Genomic DNA, 19,871 nt, shown 5'->3' with positions numbered 1-19,871 from the left:
TCCACGGGAGACAGTCGCCCGTAGACCGCGGCTATGGGCATACAACTTTCTGCTGATTCCTGGTTGTCTCGTGCTAGTGTAACCAGTTACTGTAAGTCTTTAATGTCTTATACTAAAGCCTATCATCGGGGCGCCTGGGTGGCTCAGTGGTTAAGCGTCTGCTCAGGTCATGATCCCAGGGTCCTGGGACTGAGCCCTGCATCGGGCTCCCTGCTCCGCGGGAAGCCTGCGTCTCCCTCTCCCACTCCCCCTGCTTGTGTTCCCTCCCTCTCTCTCTGTGTCTCTCTGTCAAATACATAAATAAAATCCTTAAAAATAAATAAATAAATAAAGCCTATCATCAACAGGTTAAAGGAACTTTCCCTCACCTTATCAAAGGATCCTGTTGGTCACAGTCTAGAGTCTGATGACTGGTATTTCAGAAAGGTTACCATAAAAAAATAAATCAAAACGAAACAGAAACAAACACCCAGCTTTCAAGCCCTGTTGGAAAGCACCCTACCAAGTGCTCCTGACTACTGACACTGCTGCAAAACTAGAAGGTAGCCTTGAGTACACACTATACTACATGGCTAAAGAAGGCTCTACCTGACACCTGGTCCTATACAGATGCTGGAGATCCCTAGATCAAACCAAGTAGCTTGAAGAAGTAGCTTACATCAAGGAATCTAGCTTCCACCCAAGAAATGGATCAAGAGTTCACAGGGGCACCTGGGTGGCTCAATCAGTTAAGTGTCTGCCTTTGGCTCAGATCATGATCTCAGGGTCCTGGGACCGAGTCCCGCATCAGGCTCCCTGCTCAGCGGGGAATCTGCTTCTCCCTCTCCCTCCGCCCCCTGCTTGTGCTTACTCACTCTCTAATAAATAAATAAAATAAAAGACTTCACACTTTTATTGCATTAGCTGTTGCTAAAGCAACAGCAAACCCTCTTGCAAAAGTTGTCCTTGAAAACAGAACAGCTCGATTCATCTTTTAGCTGAGCAAGGAGTGTCTGTGCTGTGCCCAACACCACCTGCTGCTGGGCCTGGATTAACACTTTTGGAGAAGTTGAAAGTCAATTACAAAACACTGCAGAACAAGACATTTGGCTGCTTAAAAAGGTAACTCCTTCCACAAGGCTCTTTCTTTGACTTACTTGATTTTGACTGGTTTAGGTCTTGGGGACCATGGCTCTACGGTGCACTCCCAAATATTGACAATTATTCTACTTAAGAGTAATCGTAACAATCTCCTGTGTGCATTGTATTCTCTCAAAAGCTTTCAACGCATGTTCATAGCCGCTAACCACCAAACAAATGATCTCACTTAAGACTGAAACACAAGGGCACCTAGGTAGTTCAGTCAGTTAACCGTCTGCCTTTGGCTCAAGTCATGATCTCAGGGTCCTGAGATCAAGCCCCATGTCAGGCTCCCTGCTTAGCAGGGAGCCTGTTTCTCCCTCAGCTCCTCCCTCTTTCTCTCTCTCAAAAAAAAAAAAAAAAAAAGACTGAAACACAAAGACAATGTGAACCTGAATATCACAAAGATTAAGAAGAAAAAAAAAAGTCTGGATATCACACAAAGAGAAAACAAAAACCACGAGAACTTTCGACTGCTGAGAGCAGCACTGATGCCTTAAAATTTGATCACATCTCAGTTAAGCTGAGTCTGATCAAAAGGAAGGAACCGTTGAAAAGAAAACCAAAGGCCCAAAATGACATCACTTAGGCCAAGCCCCAAACTGGGGCTTAATACTTAATCTAATTGCAGTTTCAGCCTCCCCCCACAGAAATGTAGTCATAACTAGTCAGAAATTTTCAGATGAGCACCAGTGAGGTAATCTGTCACATGGCCCCTCCCCATCCGCCCAAGGAAGATGAAAATCTGCCTGATAAGACCCCTTGGCTGTCCCCCCTAAGGGAAAGAGACCTTGACTGGAACAATCCTTTTACTTTTAACTCTTGCCCTATCCTCCTTCCCATATAAAAACCTTCCATTTTGCTTCCCACCCCCTTTTTTTTAAGCAGGCTCCATGCCCAGGCATGGGGCCAATGCAGAGCTTGAACTCATGGTCCTGAGATTAAGACCTGAGCTGAAATCAAGAATCGGATGCTTAACAGACTGAGCCATCCAGGCGCCCCTGAAACCTTCCATTTTGTATAGCTCCTCAAAGCTCCCTTCTACTTGCTAAATGGGATGCTGCCCAGTTCATGAATTACTTAATAAAGCCAATTAGACTAAATTTTAACATTATGAATATGGTTTTTCTATTTACTACAGGAAGGTGATATTTCTATTACTTCCTATAAATGCACAATACATTAACAAGTATTTTATCCAGGAGCTGTTTTGTGTTGGATAAGCCCCCTTGTTTGGAGATTTCATCCAACAATCTAAGGTTAAGTCTAATCAATACCATATAAGTAAGCACATATTGCTGCCTGGTATAAGTCTCTGGATTTTTAAGAAAGATTTATTTATTTATTTGAGAGAGAACACGAGGAGGAGGAGCAGAGGGAGAGGGAGAGAGACTCCCAAGCAGACTCAGCGCTGAGCCCTACATGGGGCTCAACCTCATGACCCCTGAGATCACGACCTGAGCCGAAATCCAAGAGTCGGGCGCTTAACTGACTGCGCCACCCAGGGGCCCTGCATTTTGTTTTTAAACTACCTAAACTGATCATTATTATCTTTCTAAAAAGTCAAAAGTCAGTGCATTTGTTAGTTCACCATTTTTTCTTATATTCACATTCCTTCCATTTGGATGGAATTTTCTTCTTCCCGAGGTATACCCTTTAGTAATGTCTTAAATCAGTTTGAAATGATTTTTATTTCACCATTATTTTTGAGTGATTGTTCAGTTGGGTATAAAGTTCCAGACTGACAGTCACTTTCTCTTGTCATTTAAAGATTTCCTAGGGATACCTGGGTGGCTCAGTCGGTTAAGTATCTGCCTTTGGCTCAGGTCATGATCCCAGGGTCCTGGAATCGAGCCCCATGTCAGGCTGCCTGCTCAGCAGGAAGTCTGTTTCTCCCTCTGTCCCTCCCCCCACCCTGCCTGTGCATGCACGTGCACGTGCTCTCTCTCTCTCAAATAAATGGAAAATCTTTTAAAAATATATATATTTTTTCTAGTCCATTGCCTTTTAATACTAACATTCAAAACCTGTTAAGTCTAATGGTCATTCTTTTCTAGGGTAATCTTTTTTCTTTAGAAGCTTATTGTTATCTTTGGTGTTCTCCAGTTTTACCTAATAAGTTACATCTAGATTTAGGTTTATTTTAATTTATCTTGTTTGGGACCTTGCTTTCTGAAGCTGACAGATTCATGTCTTAGAAATTTCAGTCATTAGAGAAAAGCTGCTGGCAGTGTTCTTCGACATTCTAGGTCATTTACTAGGAACTGTAGCTCCCAGGTCCCTAATTCTCTCAATTATACCTAGTCTGCCGTATAACACTTAAAATTCCTCAACAGTTTTTAGCAATTACATTTTTCATTTCCAGAAGTTTTACTCAGTTTTTTCTTAAATCCCCCCAGTGTCTTATTCTAGTATGAGGGTTTTGATTCCTTCTTTATGTCTTTCAATTTTAATTACACTTATAGTTCCTGGTAATTTTACTATCTGAAGTTCTACAGTGGTTTCATTCTATTTATTGTATCTCCTGCTGCGTGCTAAAAATGGATTTGTTTCAGCTTTTTATAATTTCAGGTTATGAGCTCATTTTAGTAGGGTTTCTTTTTAACCACCCCCACCCCCGCCAGAATTCACAAAATTTGTTTGTTCATTAACTGTTTATTCAATAGAGTCCAAATTCCTTAACATGGTACTAAGGTTTTAAGAAATTTGGCTCTTGTTTACCTTTTCTTCCTAAACCTCCTCTTCCTTAAGTTCCCAATTTTGAAAACAGGCCAACCTCTTTCATATCATACTTTGATTACACTGTCCCTCAGCCTAAGCTCTTTTCCTGCTACCAAACCCCTTCCTGCCCCTATCTCACAAAATCTTTCAGATTGGTGGTGATCCAAATGACATCTTTTATGAAGTCTTTCCTATTTATTCCAACCAGGCAGGAATGACTATACCCTATACAGAGTTCTCTTATAATATCTAAAATCTTACTGCGTTTGTTTATATGCTTTCAAAGATAGCATTTCATCCTTTTCTGTCTCCCTTTCCTCCTACCTTCTAGATGTTTCGTTCAACAAGTAATAATTGAGCATCTACTCTTGCATAGTCACTCTGCAATGCAAAAAATTATTTAAGAGCATGGCCTGTGTATTTTTTTTTTTTTTTAGTTTATTTCTTTTTAGTAATCTCTTTACCTAACATGGGGTTTGAACTCACAACCCCCCAGATCAAGAGTCGCATGGTCTTCTGACTGAGCCAGCCAGATGCCCCTGGCTCATGTATTATTAACTGGAATTCCAACAGGATGAGATAAATACTATAACAGGGATCAGTAAAAAGAATGCCACAGAAGAAAGACCTAACTTGGTCTTGGGAGTTGGAAAGAAAGTAATCAGAAGACTTCCAGGAGGAAATAAGGCTTAAAGTATGTGCAGGAGTTACACACAATGCAGAAAAATGTGTTTCAGTAAAGAAGCTAGGAAAGGGAAGACAAGCTAGTTCAAGTCCTTAAATCTACAGTCCTTCTTTCATGTTGCTATTAAAGTTAACTATCTAAAAGTAAATATGGGAATCTAGTACTTTGCCAGAAGATAAGACTAAATTCCTCTTCAGGACAGCAATTTAGGCCCTTCATAATCTGGCTCAAATCTATCTCTCTTAACATTTCCCGTCCTATACAGACACATGCTCCCTCCTTATATAGTTTGTTTTGCACAGCACCATTCCAACTCATCAGTATAATATAACACATGTAGGATTTGAAACACGAGTACTCACCTGTAAGATGGGCGCCGTGCTAGAATCCCGTGGGCTTTCTGTGAGGAGCCTATACTGTCTGATGAGTCCTGAGACTCCTCACTTTCTGATAAAGATGATACCTGGAAAACAGAACTGGTTTTACGGTGATGAACAATGCAGATGGAAAACAATTTAATTTTTACTTTCAGAAAATATGATCTGTCTCCTGCCACCCAAATTCATTTGTCATTAAATCTAAGGTCTAAAAGAAAGGAACAAAAGAAAAAGCAACATTTATTTCAGAGGCCCAAACTACTTAAAGGAACATACGATACAGCATGCTCAGAACTAAGAAGAAAGTCCCTAAAATAAAGCAATACTATTTTACTAGAGTTATAAAGACCAGTCTCTGATTTCCACCCTATTTCTAAACTGATGCACATTACTCAGTTTTTTTTTTTAAATCAATAATCTGATTTGGATTCTGGACATGCTAACTTTGAAACGCTATTAGAAATCCAACTATTATCAAATTATTAGATAATAACATGGCAGAGACTGCTAAATATACAAGCCTTTGAGTCAGGGAAGAGCTGACATATAAACTTGGGAGTCACAGCTATTTAGATAATCCTTAAAGCCGTAAGATTGGATGAGCTCAATATACAGAGAAGAGGACAAACGATAAAACCCAGGAACACTACACTCTAACATTAACAGGTTGGGAGGAAGGGGAGGAACCAGCAAGTAAGACCGAGAACAAGCCACCACTGAGACAGGAAGAATACCAGATAAATGACGTGTCCTAGAGAGCTAGCAAAACCAGTGTATTAAAAAGAATGATTGGGACACCTGGGTGGCTCAGTCAGTTAAGCGTCTGCCTTTGGCTCAGGTCATGATCCCAGAGTCCTGGGACTGAATCCCACATCGGGCTCTTTGCTCAGTGGGGAGCCTGCTTCTCCCTCTGCCTGCCACTCCCCCTGCTTCTGTGCACGCACGCACTCTCTCTCTCTCTGACAAATAAAATCTTTAAAAAAGAATGATCAACTATGGCAAGTGATGCTAACAGGTAAAGTGAACAAGGACTGAGAACAGATCATTAGGTTTATCAAGATGGAGGTCACTTGCAAGGGCGGGTATAAACATGTAATTTAGAAATCTGTACTAATTATTAGGGTTTATCTCACTTTACAATTAAATAGTTAATACATGGAGAGCACTTAAGTGCATGGCATATAGCAACACATATTAAATGGTAACTATTAATAATAAGCCCTTTAAAATTATGTCAACACAATAACCACATGCAAGTTTTAAGTTATAATGGTATCTTACTATTAAGAAAACAAGTTATTTTCAATTTTTAAAATATATTAAAATTTCCATTTGTCCAAAGTTGCACTGTGACACCTGACTTCATCTTTATTTTTTTTCCCCCAGTTTCATCTTTATTTTAAAAAATAAAATAACCCAAACAGGCTTCTAGAAAGGACATAACAAGTCATTGCTCTACATTACTATCTATAGAAAGCTTTCCCCTAAAGGAATCAGACTTAGATCTTAAGTTTCCAGAGAAATCTGTTTTATATTCTATAATCTCCTTCAAAAACAAGTTCTGGTGTACAACTACTTATTTATACCTTATATTAAATCTGTATCTTTTGGCAAAAAAGGATGAACTGGTCACGACCTGTAATAATTAAGAAATAGTAACGGATATTATAATATATCCTCAAGCATCATGGATACACCAATCTAACCTAAACCTTTAACTATTTTCACTGTCCCTAAATTTACTCCCAAGTCTCCCACTGAACTCAAGAAAATGATTTCTGGAACTAAGAGATTACTTATGTATCTAAGATCAAGTATTTCTCTTTAATGAGAGCACTGGCAAGTAAGAGTAAAATCTTCATATAAAAACTCAAAAATCCATGCAGTAGCCACCTTTCATACAGGAAAACACATTAAAGACACAGCTGTAGAGCAGACAACACTGCCAGATACTTTATAAAGAGCAGGAAAAAATGAGGGATGACCAAAGGCATTCTAAGACTCACAGGAGCCAGAAGATAAAATGGGGAGAAAGAGTAGAAAGAAAAAGAACCCAGGATCGCTTTCCTTTCTACTGCTGTCAGGTGGTAATAAGAAAGTAGACAGATCTAAATAAGAACTTGCCTCTACTATGAGAGAACTCTCTTATTCAACCTCCACAAAGCATAAGGCAGGCACTTTTATTACTTTGCTGACACCAATACCATCGCCCTTGCTTCAGAATTCTCCTTTTCCTGAAAGATACCACTGGGACAAAAAGGTGCTTTCCCTTAAGGAAGTCTCATTTCCCAACAATAACTTCCCCCCAAATTGTCTTACTTTTTCACTGGGTAGTCTATACATGAAACTAGAAATTCTCAAACTTTTCTATTTGCCTCATTTGTCCTATAGTCTAATTTCTAAGACAATTTTATTATCTTGGGTTTATGATATTGTACTATAGCAACTTCAATGTGTCCAAAGACTCAGGGTATAAAAGTCCCCTCTCTCAACCACTAAGTCTTTGAATTTTTGTACCGTTTGCACGTGTGGTGGGTGAATTACAGAAGACTGAGCTGTCTGGATGACCCCCTGAACCTGTACTTGCTCTCCAGGAAGAGGTATAATTGTCACTGGCGCAGATCCTCTTAATGCCATCTAAGAACAAATAAAAATTCAATTAACAAATATGTATTATACCTATGCACATAAGACAGCTTGAGTTCTTAACACTGGAAAACATATTTCAGAGCTTATGATATTAACCACATCTATTTAATCAAACATTAGGTATCTTCTAGGGGGCAGACGCTATACTAGGGGGTTGACATTACAAACGAATTACAACAAACCGACTAAGCTATAGTAGGACAGAAAAAACAGAAAATACTGTACCATGGGAGCAAAGAAAATGTGCTACTTCATCTGGGTCTCAAAGGATAAACAACTCCCTGAAGGGGCAATATGGGGGTGGGGGCTGGAAGATTTTAGACAGAGAATTGACTGTGCAAAAATGTAGAGGCTCTTTAGAACATGTTAATCTGAAGAGATCTGGTTGAAAATCAATCCAGAAATCTAGAGTCAAAAAGTGAGAGAAATACCTACTTTGGGCAGTGTTTTTAAAGAAAAATCAAGTATTTAGGGGCACCTCGGTGGCTCAGTTGTTAAGCGTCTGCCTTCTGCTCAGGGCATGATCCCAGCGTCCTGGGATCAAGCCCTGCATCAGGCTCCTGCTCAGCGGGGAGCCTACTTCTCCCTTTTCCACTCCCTCTGCTTCTGCTCTCTCTCTCTCTCTCTCTGTTAAATAAATAAAATCTTAAAAAAAAAAAAGAAAATTAGAAAAAGAAAAATCAAATATTTAAAAATAAATAATTCAATCATGAGATTATAATTTATTTCCATGGAAATCAGATGGGGTTTCATAGAAATACCATAATTAAGACGCTAAACCAAGAAAAGCCCACCCATCATTCTTCAAGGCTCAGCTCAAGTTCTACCTCTTCCAAGAAGCTTTTTTATATGTTTACAGTTATCAGCGATCTCTCACCTTCCTGTGGATTACACTGGTTCATACCATTCATTTTGGAGTTAAATAACAAAATAAAATCCAGGGCTGCTTTCTCAGGTCCTGTAAGTCAACTTCCTAAATAAGCTCCCCTCTTATTTTGTTTGCAAAAAGCCCCCCAAACAATGCCTTATTATTCCCTTCATTGAAGGTTCTTGTCCTCTTCCCAAGATGGGATTAAATTCCAGCCTCACCATCCCCCAGAATGTCCAGGTCATGAAATTTTGTATATAAAATGTTATCCAGGTACTGAGACCTGCCAACTCTCAGGACAAACAACTCCATCACCCGTCACACAACTAAGAGACATAACCAAATTCTAGTACAGCTTTTATCAGCTGAAGGCCATGTCCCTAGGATGACCCTAGCCCCCTGAAAATGCCTGCCTGAAAAGGCTCAAAGCTGCCAAAAAAATTTACCATTTGTTCCAGCTAAAACCTGACTACAGGTCCCTGATTTCACTTTGCTTAGAGCATTTACTTTAGAAAACTTGCAGTTATAAATCCCTTCTCTGATCTTTGAGATATAAATCTTCTACAACCCAGAAATGTCTTTTCTCAAGAACCTGGGAGCCATCCCTTTGAAATGTAATTAATCATCAGGAAGAATAGGGCCCTTGTCTCCCAGTCTCTGTGGGACAGCAGAAGTCTAACTTTGATAAACATCAATTAGCAAACACAGATGGCCTAATCACATTGACCAACCTCCCAACCTAACATCTTCAGTACTTTTCCTTTAGCACATCCCAGCATTTAAAAAGGTTCTCACCTTTTGTTTCAGTAGATTTGAACTCAATTTGTGTTACAGTCTCTCTTCCCCACTGCATTCATTAGTCTGAATGAAATCTGTCTTGCTACCTTTAACATATGTCTGGCTCTCTTTCTGACAGCACCCCAATAAGGGGATACAAAAACTAAAGAGTTAAAATAGAATTCACAAATCTAGAGTCCAGCTCTAGAGTAACCATTACACTCAGATCAAAACAAATGAACACCCCCTTACCTTTTAGACCCCAACTGAAGCCAATCACTCAACTAATATGGAGAGCTTGTGGTGGGATTAATTTACATTTCTACAAATAAAAGCAATCATTCATCCAGGGTTTCTGGCAATCCTTGCGATTTTGTGCGGACTGTGGGTCTGGCAGGTGGAAAAAAGGCACCAGATTTTGTTTTAGCTATTAGGAATCCTTCCCCTTATTTTCACTGTTCTAACCTCACAAAATGCTCATTATTTAGGGTCCCAAAGCCTGGCATTTTCCCACCCCCACTCTCAAACTTCGTAATTTAAAATCCTGAGATCACTCTGAAAGGAGTAACAAGAAGCTGGTCCTCCAATTTTAACATGAGGTTGAAACATAGCTGACTACCTCCACACATTACGTTTCAGTACTAACCACGTTCTGCAATGGTGGACGTGTTCTGTATCTGCACAATCCAATACGGTTGTCATTAGCCACATGTGAATACTAAGCATTTGAAATGTGGCTAGTGGGACTGAGGGACTGATTTTCAATTTTACTTAATTTTAAATAATTTAAATTAAAATGGAAATATCCCCCGTGGCTAGTGGGTACCACAATGAACAGTGCAGTTCTCGACCTTAAGAGCTGTAGAACTTGCTAGTACACCATGGCTGCAACCTCAGAACTTAGGAGAGATATTAGAAGCAGCAGATAGATCTGGAGCTGCTCTTGTTAAATTGGGAGCTGTTGGACGAACACCCCCTGATTTCCTCTCACTCCCTGGGGTAGATGAACCCAAAGTTCCTCTTATATAAGCAACAAGACAAAAATTAGTATGCTCCTTAGCTACCTAATTCAGGGATCCTTGGACTGTAAACACTTGGGTGAGGGAGGTCAGACAGCTTATAGCATGTCATGGGAAAAAAGCCTCTGTTTTGCCAGAGTTTGAATCCAAAGTCTTTTTTTTTTTTTCAAGGGGGGGGGAAGGCAGAGGGAGAGAGAGAATCTTAAGCAGGTTCCACGCCCAGCGCAGAGCCCGACACAGGGCTTGTTCTCATACCCTGAGATCGGGACCTGAGCTGAAACCAAGAGTCGGGACACTTAACCGAATGAGCCACCTAGGCACCCAAATTCAGTCTTTTAACTCCAGAAAGGCACACAGGCTTTGGAGACAGATAAGCTTGGGCTGATTTTCATCCAAAGGCACTCACTAACTCTGTGATGCTAAGCAAATTCCTTAACCTCTCAGGACTTCAGTTTCCTCCTTTGTAAACAGAACTAATACTATCTTGTTCACAGTTACAGTGAAGAATAAAAACTAATTAGGTAAAAACAAAGGGTGGGGGGAAAGGTGAAGAGAAAGAGCCTACATATATGTCTCTTACTTGGATCCTGGCTCAACAAACTGTTGAAAAATGTATGTGTGCGCATTATGAGGAAGACAGCAGAGTAGAAGGATCCTGAGCTCATCTTTGCAACTAACTCTGAACATGACCTCAAGACTGACAGAACACGGGCACCTGGGTGGCTCAGATGGTTAAGCATCTGCCTTCGGCTGGGGTCATGATCCCGGGGTCCTGGGATCAAGCCCCACATCAGGCTCCCTGCTTGGCAGGGAGCCTGCTTCTCCTTCTCCTTCTGCTATTCCCCCTGCTTGTGCTCTCTCGCTCTATCAAATAAATAAAATCTTAAAAAAAAAAAAAAAAAAAAAAGACTGGCAGAACAGACCTTCACAGAGAGGAGGCCACCTTGAAAAGGGTAGGAGGAGCAGAGAGGTGGTAGAAAACCCACACCCCTGGGGAGACTAACCACAAACAGGAGAGACACCACAAGCACAGAGAAGCAAGAGGATCATACCCCACACCAGACATCCCATGCACTGGGGACTGACACTGAGAAGACAAGTCTCCATATCTGGCTTTGAAAACCAGTGGGGCTTAAGTCTGGGAGCTTTAAAAATCGGTGGGGCTTAGGGTACTTTAAAATCTGGGCTTAACTCTGGGAGAGCTGGAGGGAGATGGGAAATGGAGTCCCCATCATTAAATAATCAGCATAAGTAACCCTGCCTGAGACACAGCATAGAAGCAGTAGTTTGAAAAGTGCCTGGGGTATATGAGAAGGAGATAACTTTATTTACTAAAAGGACAGGGATTTTTGAGAGACTTCTCCAAGAACAGAAGTGATGGCAGGTGCCATTTCTCTTCCTTTTCCCCAGCCTACAGAGCTGGACACTTGCAGGAGCCAGTGCTAACCTTATTAGCACCATGTGTCACACCTCTGTGTTTTTCCAGCAAACATGCCCTATCCCATCTGCATACCTCAGAAGGCACCCCTCCAAGGCAGCTCATGCCCCACCACACCTTGCAAGCAGCCCCACCAGAGACTGAAGCTACTCCAAAGTGACTCCTACTCTGGGGAGGGGGGAGATAACCACACACACCAGCGTGCACACTTCCAGCAGCAAGCCTTTTAGCTGGCCGTGCAGGGAGAAAAATCCTGCCCATCAGTGTGTCCACAATTGTGACAGACAGACAAACTGCAGACATCTGCTCTGACTGCTGACCCACCTACCAACCAAAACCTCTCAGGTGGCCGAGCACAAAGAAAGCCTTTGGTGGGCCTGCCGCTGGGGCAGAGAGACTAAGTGCAGACAGCTAGCAAGATTACTGACCCTGCCTATCTGCAGAGGCCTCAGACAGAACCCTCAACAGTGAAGGGACCAAACTCTGTCCAGTGAACCCACAGCAGGAAAAGTGGGATCCTGCAGTCAACTGGGTTGAAGTCAAATGGGCCTCAGCCGCAACAGTAGGGTGCATAAAGCCCACATACATAGGAGACACCCCTGGAGCACCTGGCTCTGGTGATAAGGGAGCATTACACTACAGGGCACCACAGGACCTCTTCTACACAAGGCCACTACTTTTAAGACCAGGAGACAGAGCAGACCTCTCTAATACATACAAACGAACAAACACTGAGAGTTAGGTAAAATGAGGAGACAGAGGAATATGTCCCAAATGAACAGGACAAGATCACAGCAAAAGAGTTAAAAGAAACAGAGATAAACAATATGCCTGATAAAAAATTTAAAGTAATGATCATAAAGATACTCACTGGACTTGAGAAAAGAGTTACTTTATTTCATCAAAATAAAGAGAAAGGAATTCCAGCCTAACATTAAAGAAAGCCATCTAAACACAAGGGAAGAGAGCAAGAAGAAAGTAACAGAGAAGGACTACAAAAACAATTGGAGAACAGGGCGCCTGGGTAGCTCAGTTGGTTGAGCGACTGCCTTTGGCTCAGGTCATGATCCTGGGGTACCAGGATCAAGTCCCGCATCAGGCTCCCTGCTCAGCAGGGAGTCTGCTTCTCCCTCTGACCTCCCCTCTCTCATGCTCTCTCTCAAATAAATAAAATCTTTAAAAAAAAATTGGAAAATAAATAGTAAATGGCAATAAATACATACCTATCAACAATTACTTTAAATGTAAATGGACTTAATGCTCCAATCAAAAGACAGGATGACTGAATGGATTAAAAAGGGTGGGGGGGCGCCTGGGTGGCTCAGTCATTAGGTGTCTGCCTCCAGCTCGAGTCATAATCCCAGGATCCTGGGATCGAGCCCCACATCGGGCTCCTTGCTCAGCGGGGAGCCTGCTTCTCCCTCTCCCACTCCCCCTACTTGTGTCCCCTCTCTTGCTGTGTCTCTCTCTGTCAAATAAATAAATAAAATCTTAAAAAAAAAAAAAAGACCCACCTATATGGTGCCTACAAGAGACTCATTTCAGACTGAGATGTGCAGACTGAAAGTGAAGGGCTGGAAAAACACACCATGCAAGTGGAAGGGGTAAAAAAAAGCCAGGGTAACAACACTTATATCAGGCAAAATAGACTTTAAAACAAAGACTGTAGCAAGAGACAAAGAAGGGCACTACATAATGATAAAGGGAACAATACGAGAGGATATAACAATTGTAAATATCTATGCACTCAACATAAAAGCACCAAATACATAAAGAGAGAAATTGACAGTAAAAAAAAATAGTAGGGGACTTTCACACCCCACTTACATCAATGGATAGATCACCTAAACAGAAAATCAACAAGGAAACTGGCTTTGAATGACACATTCAACGAGTCTAAAAAGAACACAAACTACATGGAGGCTAAACAGCATGCTACTAAACAATCCATGGATCAACCAAGAAATAAAAAAAAAAATGCGTGGAGATAAATGAAAGTGAAAACACAACAGTCCAAATTTTCAGGGATGCAGCAAAAACAATTCTGAGAGAGAAGTTCATAACAAAACGGGCTTATCTGAAAAAACAAAAAACTCAACAACCTAACCTTAACACGTGAAAGCTAGAAAAAGAACAGAGCCCAAAGCTAGAAGGAAATAATAAAGATTAGATCAGAAATAAATGAAACAGAGACTTGAAATAAAACAAACAGAAAAGATCAATGAAACCAGGAACTGAATCTTTGAAAAGATAAAACAAAATTGATAAACCTTTAGCCGGACTCATCACAACAAAAAAGAGATAGGACTCAAAATCAGAAATGAAGGAAGAGAAATAATCAACACCACAGAAATACAAAGGATTATAAGAGGGGCGCCTGGGTGGCTCAGTCGTTAAGCGTCTGTCTGCCTTCCGCTCAGGTCGTGATCCCAGGATCCTGGGATCCAGCCCTGCATTGGGCTCCCTGCTCGGCCGGAAGCCTGCTTCTCCCTCTCCCACTCCTCCTGCTTGTGTTCCCTCTCTTGCTGTCTCATTCTCTGGCAAAAAATAAAATCTTAAAAAAAAAAAAAAGGATAATAAGACATATTATGAAAATATATATGCCAACAAATCAAACAACCTAGAAAGCAGATAATTCCTAGAAACATATAATCTTCCAAAATAAAATCAGGAACAAATAGTAAATCTGAACAGACGGATTACTACTAATGATATTCAGTCAGTAATAAAAAAAACTCCCAAAAAACAAAATTCAAGGACCAACCGGCTTCACAGGTCAATTCAACCAACATTTAAAGAGTTAACAGGTGCCTGGGTGCTTCAGTTGGTTAAGTGTCTGCCTTCAGCTCAGGTGATCCCAGGGTCCTGGGATCAAGCCCCACATCGGGCTCCCTGCTCAGCGGGAAGCCTGCTTCTCCCTTGCCTGCTGCTCCCCCTGCTTGTGCTCTCCCTCCCTCTCTCTGTCAAATTAAAAAAAAAAAAAAAAAATATATATATATATATATATATAAAAGAAGAGTTAACACCTATTCTCAAACTATTCCAAAAAAATAAGAGAGGAAGAAAAGCTTCCAATTCACTATGAGGCCAGCATTACCCTGATACCAAACCAGATAAAGACACTACAAAAAAGGACAACTACAGGCCAGTATATCTGATGAACAAAGATGCAAAAACCCTCAACAAAATACGAGCAAACTGAATTCAACAATACATTAAAAAGAATCATCTACCACAATCAAGTAGGATTTATTCCAGGGATGCAAGGGTGTTCAATATCTGTAAATCAATCAGCATGATACATCACATTAACAAGAGAAAGGATAAAAACTATATTATCATCTCAGCGGATGCCAGTGTATTTGACAAAATACAATATCCATCCATGCTAAAAACTCTCAACAAAGGGGATTTAGAGGGAACATACCTCAATATAATAAAGGTCACAAAGGAAAAACCTACAGCTAACATCATACTCAATACTGAAAGACCGAGCTTTTTCTCTAAGATTGGGAACAAGACAAAGATGTCCACTCTTGCTACTTTTATTCAATATTGTACTGGAAGTCCTAGCCACAGTAATCAGACAAGAAAAAGAAATAAAAGGCATCCAAACTGGTAAGAAAGAAGTAAAAACGGCACTATTTGCAGATGACATGATACCATATTTGGCTAAAGACTCCACCAAAAAACTATCAGAACTGATAAATTCAGTAAAGCTGTAGGATACAAATTAATATACAGAAATCTGTTGCATTGCTATACACTAATGATGAAGTAGCAGAAAGAGGAGAAAATAATCCCATTTACAACTGCATCAATAATAAAAAAATACTGGAGCACATGTTGGTAGAGCATGCAACTCTTGATCTTGGGGTTGTGGAGATCACTAAAAAAAAAATTTTCGGCCGTCGCTCGCAAACGCCAGCGCCGCCTCTAGCTCGCCGAGCTCCAGCCCAAGGAGAAGGGGGGTAAGTAAGGGAGTTTCTGTACCATGGCTCCTACAAAGCAGACTGCCCGCAAATCAACCGGTGGTAAAGCACGAGGAAGCAACTGGTTACGAAGCCCGCTCCAAGAGTGCGCCCTCTACTGGAGTGGTGAAGAAACCTCATCGTTACAGGCCTGGTACTGTGGCACTCCGTGAAATTAGACGTTATCGGAAGTCCACCAAACTTCTGATCCGCAAACTTCCTTTCCAGTGTCTGGTGCGAGAAACTGCTCAGGACTTCAAAACAGATCTGCGCTTCCAGAGCGCGGCTATTGGTGCTTTGCAGGAGGCAAGCGAGGCCGATCTGGTGGGCCTCTTTGAAGACACTAACCCGTGCGCTATCCATGCCAAATGTGTCACGATTATGCCAAAAGACATCCAGCTAGCACACCGCATACGTGGAGAACGTGCTTAAGAATCCACTATGATGGAAAACATTTCATTCTTTAAAAAAAAAAAAAAATTTTCTCTTCTTCCTGTTATTGGTAGTTCTGAACGTTAGATATTTTTTTTCCATGGGGTCAAAAGGTACCTAAGTATATGATTGCAAGTGGAAAAATAGGGGACAGAAATCAGGTATTGGCAGGTTTTCCATTGTCATTTGTGTGTGAATTTCTTTTTTTAAGATTTTATTTATTTATTCATGAGAGACAGAGGGAGAGAGAGGGAGAGAGAGAGAAGCAGAGGGAGAAGCAGGCTCCCAAGGAGCAGGGAGCCCGATGTGGGACTCAATCCCAGGACCCTGGGATCATGACCTGAGCCGAAGGCAGATGCTTAACCATCTGAGCCACCCAGGCGCCCTGTGTGTGAATTTTTAATATAAATGCGGGGACATAAAGCATTAATGCAAGTCAAAATGTTTCAGTGAACACGTTTCAGCAGTTCAACTTTATAACAATTATAAATAAACCTGTTAAATTTTTCTGGACAATGCCAGCATTTGGATTTTTTTAAAACAAGTAAATTTCTTACTAATGGCAACTAAATGGTGTTTGTAGCATTTTTATCATACAGGAGATCCATCCATTCGCTGTACTTTTCTAACTGAGTTGTCCTACATGCAAGTACATGTTTTTAATGTTGTCTGTCTTCTGTGCTGTTCCTGTAAATTTGCTATTAAAATACATTAAACTGGGTGCCTGGGTGGCTCAGATGGTTAAGCGTCTGCCTTCGGCTCAGGTCATGATCCCGGGGTCCTGGGATCGAGTCCCGCATCGGGCTTCCTGCTCCTTGGGAGCCTGCTTCTCCCTCTGCTTCTCTCTCTCTCTCTCTCCTCCTCTGTGTCTCATGAATAAATAAAATCTTTTAAAAAATAAATAAATAAATAATAAAATACATTAAACTATAAAAAAAAAATTTCCCCCCTAAAAAACAACAACTCTGTACCCATTAAACAATAACTTCCTATCCTCCTCCCTCTGGCCCTTTGGTAACCCCTTGGCAACCACCATTTTAAAAACAAAAAATAAAAAACAAAAAAACCTAGGAATAAGCTTAAACAAGGAGGTGAAAGACCTGTACTCTGAAAACTATAAAACACTGACGAAAGAAATTGAAATAACACAAACAAATGGAAAAATATGCCATGTTTATGGATTGAAAGAATCAATATTGTTAACTTTTTCATACTACCTGAAGTAATCTACAGATTCAATGCAATCTCTATAAAAATACCAACAGCATTTACCACAGAACTAGAATAAATAATCCTAAAATTTATATGGAACCACATGAGACCCCAAACATCCAAAGTGATCTTGAGAAAGAATAACAAAGTTGAAGTTATCCCAGATTTCAAAATATACTACAAAGCTGTAGTATTCAAAACAGTATGGTACTGGCACAAAAACAGACACATAGATGAATACAACAGAATAGCCCAGAAATAAACCCAGGCTTATATGGTCAATTAACCTACTACAAAGAAAGAATATACAATGGAGAAAAGACAGTTTCTTCAACAAATAGTGCTGAGAAAACAGGACAGCTACACACACACACACACACACACACACACACACCAAGTGAAATTGGACTTTCTTACACTATACATAAAAATAAACTCACAGTGAATTAAATACCTCAATTTGAGACCTGAAGTCATAAAACTCCTAAAAGAAAACCTAGGTAATAATTTTCTTGACATCTGCCTTAGCAACATTTTTCTAGATATGTGTCCTCAGGCAAGGGTAACAAAAGCAAAAATAAACTACTGGGACCACACAAAAATAAAAAGCATTTGCACAGTAAAGGAAATCATCAAGAAAACAAAAAGGCAACCCACTGAATGGGAGAAGATATTTGCAAATATATATTTGATAAGGGTTAATATCCAAAATCTATAGAGAACTTATACAACTCAAAACCACAAATAATCCAAGCAAAAAAATAAGCAGAGGACCTGAATAAGCATTTTTCCAAAGACATATGTGTGGCCAACACACACATTAAAAGATGCTCAAAATCACTAATAATCAGAGAAACGCAAATCAAAACCACAATGAGATACCATTTGATACCTGTCAGGTGGCTAGAATAAAAAAGACAAGAAATAACATTGGTGAGGATATGAAGAAAAATGAACACTCATGCACTGCTGATGAGAATGTAAATTGGTACAGCTACTGTGGAAAACAGTATGGAAGTTCGTCAAAAAATTAAAAAGTAGAGGGGCGCCTGGGCGGCTCAGTCGGTTAAGTGGCTGCCTTCAGCTCAGGTCACGATCCCAGGGTCCTGGGATCGAGCCCCGCCATCGGGCTCCCTGCTCCGCAGGAGGCCTGCTTCTCCCTCTCCCACTCCCCCTGCTTGTGTTCCCTCTCTCGCTGCCTCTCTCTGTCAGATAGATAAATAAAAATCTTAAAAAAAAAAAATTAAAAAGTAAAAACATTGTATGATCCAGTAATTCCACTACTGGGTATTTACCCAAAGAAAACAAAGACATTAATTCAAAAAGATAATATGCACCTCTATGTTTTTGCAGCATTATTTACAATAGCGAAGGTACGGAAGCATCCCAAGTGTCCACAGATGAATGGAAAGAGAAGATGTGGTATATATACACAATGGAATATTATTCAGCCATAAAAAAGAATGAGATCTTGCCATTTGTGACAACATGTATGGACCTAGAGAGTATTATGTTAAATGTAGTAAGTCAAACAGAGAGAGAGATAATAACAAAACAAAGAGACTCTTAAATAAGTCATGGAGATGTTAAGTGCCTCATAAGTAATATAATCATTAATACTGTAATAACATTGTTTGGTGACAGATGATGACTACACTTATCATAGTAAGCATTTAGTAATGTACAAAACTACTGAATCAATATGCTGCACATCTGAAACTAAGATAATATTGTATGTTAATTATACTTCAATTTAAAAATTTTTTAACTATGTGTGTGCACACACAATAAATAACAATCAGGGAATAAATAACAGGAAAATTTTAAACACTGAATGGATATTTGGTGATGTTAAGGAGTAATTCTTTTAGGTGTGAAAATAGCACTGTGGTTTTGTTCTTTATTTTTTAAAGATTCATTTATTTATTTGAGAGAGAGAGCACATGTGCACACAGGGAGGGGCAGAGGAAGAGAGAAACTTTAGCAGACTCCTCACTGAGCGTGGAGCCTGATGTATAGGGCTCGGTCTCACGACTCTAAGATCGTGACCTGAGCTGAAACCAAGAGTCGGATGCTTAAGTGAATGCGCCACCCAGGGGCCCCGTGGTTTTGTTCTTTAAAGGAGTCCTCATAATTTAGAGATATGCATTGAAAGACTGAAGGCTGAAATGATGATATTTAGGATTTGCTCCAATATAATCCAATTGGTTATAGGATAGGGAGAGAGACTCTGACAGTAAGTCCTGAGTTAGTAATTGCTGAAACTGGGTGATAGGAGCCATGATGGTTTAACCTAAAAATCTCTTACTTTGAATACATTTGAAATTTTCCACAGTAAGTTTTTTAAAAAGTACCCAGCACAATAGTGACCACAGTAGGTTGATCCTGTCTGGCTCTCGCGCCCAGTGCTCTCTTCCAAGACACCCTATCCCTCCTGGTACCAAGCAAAGAGTTTTACAACCTCTCACTCTGTTATGTTCTCAGTTTGCTTCCAACATATCAAGTATATTTGTTTTGCTTTTTCATTTCAAAGAAAAAGATGGCACAGACTATTTTGACATTTGAAATGATTTGTTAATTACTACAGTATCAATGGTGACAAA

At 40.3% G+C, this 19,871-nt stretch overlaps 1 protein-coding gene across 6 annotated transcripts in view; it reads right to left on the bottom strand.

Annotated features, from left to right (window-relative positions):
- The window catches only part of ATF1 (activating transcription factor 1), an 84,681-nt gene that overhangs the window by 26,714 nt on the left and 38,096 nt on the right, over positions 1–19,871 (bottom strand). For 3 of the 6 annotated variants that reach the window (XM_028125539.2, XM_028125542.2, XM_088026064.1), the window contains exons 3-4: positions 7,420–7,539; positions 4,888–4,988 (exon numbers count right to left, since the gene is read on the bottom strand). In XM_028125539.2, the coding sequence (XP_027981340.1) occupies positions 4,888–4,988; positions 7,420–7,539 (221 nt within the window). Of the gene's footprint in view, positions 1–4,887; positions 4,989–7,419; positions 7,540–9,448; positions 9,583–19,871 lie in introns of those variants that run through there. The other 3 variants (XM_028125541.2, XM_088026065.1, XM_028125540.2) reach the window with 2 other exon arrangements.

This window comes from Eumetopias jubatus, unplaced genomic scaffold, assembly GCF_037043125.1.
Source record: "Eumetopias jubatus isolate StellerSeaLion01/CBP00866 unplaced genomic scaffold, mEumJub1_p1.0 scaffold_8, whole genome shotgun sequence".
Classification (NCBI taxonomy): domain Eukaryota; kingdom Metazoa; phylum Chordata; class Mammalia; order Carnivora; family Otariidae; genus Eumetopias; species Eumetopias jubatus.
This window is presented reverse-complemented; position numbering and strand designations above follow the sequence as displayed.